At 37.4% G+C, this 7,721-nt stretch overlaps 1 protein-coding gene across 3 annotated transcripts in view; it reads left to right on the top strand.

Moving 5' to 3' along the window:
• The first annotated feature begins 838 nt into the window (after positions 1 to 838).
• LOC113225439 (carboxypeptidase D) overlaps positions 839 to 7,721 on the top strand; it is a 67,757-nt gene continuing 60,874 nt past the window's right edge. For all 3 annotated transcript variants that reach the window (XM_026457751.1, XM_026457753.1, XM_026457752.1), the window contains exon 1: positions 839 to 1,438. In XM_026457751.1, coding sequence (XP_026313536.1) covers positions 989 to 1,438 — 450 coding nt within the window. In that variant the 5' untranslated portion in view covers positions 839 to 988. The remainder of the gene's footprint in view (positions 1,439 to 7,721) is intronic.

Below are 7,721 nucleotides of genomic sequence, written 5' to 3'. Positions count from 1 at the left end.
CTATTCTCAAAGTTCGCCCACTTTGTGCCCCAGTTGATTTGACCTGCAAAGCAACTTTCACCTTATTGTTAATGTATTAAACCATATTAGAGTAAAATAAATAAACCATATTAGATATCCGAACGAGGATCTGAGGTACGTCATTATGACAGATCTTTTGTGTTGCCATAAGCGTTATATTGCTAAACAGTTTGGTGTTTATGATTCCAAATTTTTTGTTTTGCCCTAGATTGTTGTGAAATAGAGCTAACATTCTAAATGCAGAATTTCAGTAATAAATTACATTTTAATACTCATTATTTTATTTAACTATAAAAGTAATTAGACCATGAATTTTCCGAAAATGAACAAATTAAATATTTTCGAGAAATGATATTTTATAGGAAAAATAGTTTTCGTTTCAATGTGCTAGGTGAAAATAGTTTTTCATGTAATGGACTGAATAGTAACAAAAGTTTTTTCTTGTTTTTCTCGGCGTTTACGCAACGGTGTTTTGACTTATTTAAGAAACGGGGAAACTTATAATATCAATAATGTTTAGAAACGCGATTATAAAGATGGATCAAGAGTGAAAAAAGGATCAGGCGAGGATCTACGGGATATAAATAAACAATGTAAATATAGGAGAAATATATTATTTATAGCAGCTAAATTTTTATATTATTTTCTAAAATAAACCCTGAATGTAGAAGAGTTATTGGACAACAACAAAAGATGGACGATTATCAAAAGTTAGCAAGGAGTAAAGTTTTTGGAAAAAAGCTTCTCTTTAACGTGGCAACATCAAATCGTAGTCAAAGTTGTCAAACAGCTGTCGTCGTGTGATTCATGGCCAATATTTCTTATCAATTTATTAGCATTTTATTTGCACTCCCATACAATGCTCACGTGTATTCGCTTTACGAGTATTTATAAATTTATATGAACCCAATCACTGTGGGAATAATCTATTCATTCCGTGTAAAATATAGTGATATAAATCAGTACCATGCCAACTTGCCGTCGCCAGATAATTTTAGTGCTGTTTTCCTTATTTATTTACAAGTGTGCTACACAATCTACAAAAGATGAGTATGAATCGTTCCTACAAAACGCCAAGTACACAAAATACGTCGATTTACTGGCTCTGTACGCAAAATTGGAAAAGGAATATCCACATTTGGCGAAAGTGCACTCCATAGGGAAATCCGTGGAAGGTCGTGAACTTTTAGTCTTGGAAATCTCAAAGGATGTTACAGAGCCGCATCCAGACCGCCCGATGTTCAAATATGTGGCTAATATGCATGGCGATGAAGCTATAGGCCGAGAATTAGTCATACTCCTGTCTCAGTACCTTCTCCTCAATTATGGCAAGAACGATAGAGTTACGAAGCTCGTTAATGAGACGGATATCTTTCTAATGCCTTCGCTGAACCCCGATGGCTATGAAAAAAGCAAGGTCAGTATAAATTACATACTTTCTTTATTTTAGGTTTTGTTTATTGTATTATTGTTAGCTTTTAAATAAATTGGTGATCTCATGGTTAACCAAAATGTTCAGTTTTGTCTTATTACACAGATGCACTAAGAATGAGCTAAATTTTATTGTGAAAAAGACTTACTGTTTAAAATAATCGTGTTAGAACATGAGCCTGGACACAATTCCAACCGTCCACTAACTAAAACATGGGTAAGTGACAAATGGTCAAATACCCATTTTAAATATCAGACAGACCACAAAATTGTCTTTTAAAAACAGTTAAAATTAGTTAACATGTTGGACTTATCAGAACTTATCCTAATGATGCATAGCTGAAATATCTTTAAACAATTTCAATTTCAAATATTCTAAAACTGGGATAAGGGTTTTTTATGACATCTCAAAAAATTTTTTTGTCACTTAGCCGCTTTTAATTCTCGACATTTTTGCTGTTGTTTTTAAACAATTTTCCTGATAATTTCCAAATAGTCCATTATTCATTTTTTTATACAGCCTCCATGGTCGAATGGCTTGCATACTAGTTTTCATGGTGTTGCCATCTCTGAGATCCTGGGTTCGATCCCCGGCCGGAACAGTGTAGAAAACTAACTTTTCTATATTGTCTCGGGTCTGGGTGTTTGTGGTACCGTAGTTGTTTCCGATTTCCATAACACAAGTGCTTTAGCTACTTACTTTGGGGTGAGAGCAACATTATGTGATGTTGTCTAATATATACGAGTATTTATTATTTATCATTTATGAATCATTTGTAATATTTTATTCCACATAGATTGAGCCTATCTGAAAGAGGCCTGAATGTCCTGATGATAGAAATTTATCATTATTACGCACTTTTGTCATCCAAGTATGTGGAAGGTGTATAAATAACCCTTTGTTGCCCATGGAACTACCAGCAGAACTACCGGTTGTTCCACAGGCAATAATAAGCTCATGTGGAACAACCGGAACTACTAGTAGTTACATGGGCAATAATAGTCTCCCTTGTAACTACCAACAGGCCTAGTAGTACTTGAATTTGTGTGGAATTTAGTGCCATGTCTTCTTTTCATACATCTTTATCTAACACATAGTCTTCAATTTTGTAATATGACTTTTCAATTCAAATACTTTTAATGTAAGTTTTAAACTTAGGAAATTATAATCTGAATATATGCTCCGGAATCTTATCGTAAAAACGTATACAGTTCCCCACAAAAGAATTGTTTACCTTAGTTCAATGAAATCGCGTTCAATGAAATGAGTTTGAACTTAGTTCTAATTTGATTTTTTATGTGCTAGTTAAAATACATTTTGAACCGACTTCAAAAAAAGAGAAGGTTCTCAATTTGACTGTATGTTTTTTTTTGTATGTTTCGCGATAACTTCGCCATTTGTGAACCGATTTTGATGATTCTTTTTTGTTGGAAAGAGGGTACCTCAGAAGTGGTCCCATTTAAATTTGAAGAAAATATTGGACCTCTAAGGGTGGCAAACTAGGGGATGAATGACTTTTGAGGTTGGTTTTTTTAGTACTCTGTACTGTGAGGTTAGGTTATTATTGTATTTTTTGGCTAATGGTTCGTTTGTTTTATGAAATTAATAAAACGCTTCTTATCTTGGTAGTAGAATGGGAAAGTATTATTGCCCATATTAGTAGTAGTAGTACCACGGACAAAAACAATTACCTACCCGTGCTATTACTAGGCCTGTCGGTAGTTACACGGGAGATTATTATTGCCTGTGTAACTAAGTGTAGTTTCGGTGGTTCCATGGAAGATTAATATTGCCCTTGGAACTACTAGCTGTTCTGCTGGTAGTTCCACGGGCAACAAAGGTAAGTAACTGTTACCTTAGAATGTTTGTTTCATTACAGTTTTAAGCCTCCTGTAACAAGTACTTTATAAAAGATTATATGGTATCCTTCTGCTTAAAAATATCATGATAATTCAGCTTCTACATAAAAATTCAATTAAAAATTCCTCTTTATAAAATGTAGATTCTCTGTAATATTGGAAAGTAAACCCATGTCTAATTGTGGCATAAAAAAATGCACTAAAATTAAAAAGTAATAAATAAGCAACAATCAAGATTACTGGCCTCCTATCAGCAAGGTCATGTACATTCTCTCTCAATTTTAGATGGTTTTTTTCCCAAGTAAAAAACATACAGGAAAACATAATTAATTTGTTTTTATACTAAACTTAGAATACCAATACAACAAGGAATTTTCTGATGAATTTGAATCAGGGCCTTCACAGTGTAAATTAAATTCAGTTTTCCTTAAAGAGGACAATGGGAGGGGTCGCCGGTCCAGCGTCGCTTCGATGATCACAGTTGGAGTTGTCCTCATGCAGCCTGTCGTCGCCATGCTAGCTAGTCTTTGAAATTTGCCCAGCTTGTAGGTTGCGGTCGTCAGATTGGTTCGTGGCCACCATACTATCGCGCCATAACTGATCATGGGTCTTATCACCGCTGTGTAGAGCTATAGTGTTATCTTGGCTGAGAGTCCCCATTGTTTACCTACCATTCTATGGCACTGCCTTCTGGCAGTAGCTTTTTTAATTTTGTTGTCCAGATGCTTGTTCAGTTCAACTTGTTGTCCAGTATTACCCCCAGGTACTTGACTTCGGTTGATAACTGTAGTTCTGTACTGAAGAGTTTGGGTAGCAGGTTGTTACCCAGTAGTCTTTTGTTTGTAATCACCACTAATTACAGGTTGGAGCCAAGACCAACAGCATTAAGGAACTGAAGGATTTTCCTGGCTCCAACAGTTTTTATGTCCTCTGAGTGTGCCCTGTGCCTACCCAGTATGAAACTTCTAACGCCCATTAGAGGGCAGTATTGGGTGAGGAGATGCACAGGAGTGTCATCCGCCTCGTGGCAGAATCTAAATCTCATTTTCTCTGTCCAATATTTGACATGTGCTTGTTCAAGCCACAATGCTCTGTTAAGGCTCTAGTCAGCATTCTGATGCCATTCCTGTCCAGCGACAGAGCTTCTCTACAGTGTTTGGCACTGACGGCAGCTATCAGGGCTTTTGAATGCTCAAGACTCTTAGTCTGCAGCCACACGTCATGGTAGACGTGTGCGCTCTCATTCAGCAAAGGGAGCTTTGCCAGGCTGTGTGCTATCCTTGTAAATCCCTACAATGGACCTATCTGTTTAGTTTAAGTTTCTGAAAATTGGCTGTAAATGAAATTTTGTTCGCTGTATTGTAGACGTTTCACATCCCTCATAGAAGAATGGCCCCTCATGGATAATTTAATTTGAAATTTACGATGAGCTTTTCATTAAGGAAAACATCTCAATAAAACCTGCATGTCGAAGAAGGTTTGCAACCATCGAAGAACGTGTGCTAGCTTGCATTGGGCCAGCAAGGTGGACTATGTCCTAAACCATAGATTCTCAAACTTTTAAAATACGTGTTTTCAATTATGAAAAAATTATGAAAACACGTATATTTTATATTAACACGAAAAATCACGAGGAAAAAGTTTATGTACTTAATTCAAGTTTTTTTTTCAATTGCGGTAGCTCCCCCTGGATAGCATCAACGCCCCCCAATTGCTTACGAGGCCCCTACCAACCGGTCCCCTAGGACCCTTCAAGGCCCACAGGGGAGCGGTAGGGACCACTTTGGGAAACTATGGCCTAAACCTTCACTTAAGAGGAGACCCGTGCCCAGCTGTGAGACGTATAAATGGGTTGATGATAAATTACAAGCTGAATTGAGGAGATAAGGCAGTGGCACTTACTTATAACGTACTGGAACATCCCATATGCTTCAATTCACCTGCTCATTATCTGATCCACTGATTACAGGTTATCAAAGAATTACAATTCCCGTAAATACATACTTATTACATATTTAGAAACAAGCTATATAACATAAGTCTTCGATAACGACAACTGACCTGAGATATTAAGGCCAATGCATTCTAAGGTACTGTGTGTTGATAAGAAAATTGCATGCCAGGCAAGTGTGAAAACATGTTTGAACAAGATGTTTCATGTTGTTGCTGTAATGTGACATGAAAATGTTGCAATAAAAGTTTAGGAGTAGAAATGCTTTATCACTTGTACAGTCACATGCACTCTAAGGGTCGTATTCTAGAACTCTACTCAATGCTCAAGTCAGGATTTGAGTATGATTTAAAGCACTAGAAATCATACTCAACTCCCTGCCACTAGAGTCGTATTTCCAGTTCTAGAATACGACCCTAAGAGCACATAATTTAGGCTATGAGCATACTAGAGCCTATGAGCGCAAAAGTGGTATAGCCAATATTTAATTTGTTTTTTACAATAATAGATTAATAATTAAATACTTTATTTAATAATACTAATAATGGTTTATTTTCTCAACACAAGGAAATAAAGATACACTTATTTTATAATACACTAAAAGAGATAATAGATTAAAAGTTGTATCCCTTGTGAGAGAATGGAGACCGTACTAGGCAACTAAACCTATATTACAGCTCACCAGGCACTCACCCTCTCAGAGTAGTTTTAAGTAAAGTCAATAATCTTAAAAGAAAAAAGCAATATACTGTTGAGCAACAAAAATTGTAAATACTATCAATTATGCTAAAAACGTACGTGTTAAAATGTGTAAGTTAGGTGTACGTAGATGCGCGAGCGCGAGCGTATGTGTGTAAGTAAATGTGAGAGAGTGTGCGGTGTGTGCATATGTGTGTACATATGTGTGTGTGTGTGTGCGTGCGTGCGTGCGTGCGTGCGTGCGTGCGTGCGTGCGTGCGTGCGTGCGTGCGTGCGTGCGTGCGTGCGTGCGTGTGTGTGTAAATTCATTAGTTCTAATAATTAAATGAGAACGGCAATAAGATTTTCAGTTTCCGGGTAATCTAGTTTTTGCAACTTACACTCATATTTGGTAAGTTTTGTATATGTGTAATGAAAAATTTAGTTTGTTATATAAATAACCACTCTGAAAGCAAAAGAAGCGTTGTGCAAAACTGCTATTATCGGCAAATGGTTGAAAAACAGCGTGTTTGCGGCGTTTATTACATATAGAGTCCGGATCATACTCGACAAGGGAGTGTGCTCTCAATAGATACTGTCTGAAGAACAAACAATTGACGAACTGTTAAAACTTCACAATTTTTGTAGAGGCTTGAAGTGGAATACCGAAAAGGTAGTTTCCACCTCGTTTTCAGTATGGCTCTTTGTGTACGTTGAAGTTTTAGAAAATTTGTTTTGATGATGCAATACGTTAGTAAAGATTGATAAAAGGCAAAATAAAGGCCGTTTTTATGACGTGGATGTCAGCAACATGACATAATTTCTTAAAAACAAAAGTTGTTTTACGAATTCTTGAGCAGAGTGCATCAATCTGAGCTTTAAAAGTTAAAGTACTATCTATTAGTATACCTAAATATTTAACACACTCTGCTTTAACAATATTAGGACAGTTACAGACAAGAGAGTCGGGGGAGCTACAGCAATGGGCAATGATGAGTGTTTTGATCAGGTTGCGTGGCTTTTGTCATACTAAAAGTCTCTCACTAAATAAACTCGATAACATGTGTTTTATTCAATATTTAGACTAAGAACGTTGGACTTTAACCATTTAGATACTAAATCAAAGCCCGACTGAGCACAACGATAAACTTCAGGCTGTCTATTCTCATGGAATGTCAAGGCAGTGTCATCTGACCTTGGGAGACCTGAACACAATGCTCGAAGATCTCAGTAGTGTTTCCCAAAGAGTGGGTCTTAAGATGACCATGGACAAGACGAAGATCATGTCGAATGTCCATGTTGTACCCGCTCCAGTTAAAATCGGGAGCATTACACTCGAGTTGTTGACCATTACGTATACCTGGGGCAGACAGTCCAGTTAGGTAAGTCCAACTTTGAGAAAGAGATCTCTCGTCGAATCCAGCTCGGATGGGCAGCGTTCGGGAAACTCCAAAAAATCTTTGCGTCCAAATTACCTCAATGTCTCAAGACGAAAGTCTTTGACCAGTGTGTGTTGCCTGTGATCACATATGGTTCAGAAACGTGGTTCCTCACTATGGGCCTCATAAGATGGCTCAAGGTCACTCAGCGGGCAATGGAGAGAGTGGTGCTCGATATTTCCCTACGTGATAGAATCGAAATAAGGAAATCCGTAGGAGAACTAAAGTAACCGACATAGCTCGAAGAATTGCTCAGCTGAAGTGGCAGTGGGCGGGGCACATAGCTAGGAGAACCGATGGCCGTTGGGGCGGAAAGGTTCTCCAATGGCGACCGCGCACCG

This window comes from Hyposmocoma kahamanoa, unplaced genomic scaffold (genome assembly GCF_003589595.1).
Source record: "Hyposmocoma kahamanoa isolate Upper Pololo Valley unplaced genomic scaffold, ASM358959v1 160, whole genome shotgun sequence".
Classification (NCBI taxonomy): domain Eukaryota; kingdom Metazoa; phylum Arthropoda; class Insecta; order Lepidoptera; family Cosmopterigidae; genus Hyposmocoma; species Hyposmocoma kahamanoa.
This window is presented reverse-complemented; position numbering and strand designations above follow the sequence as displayed.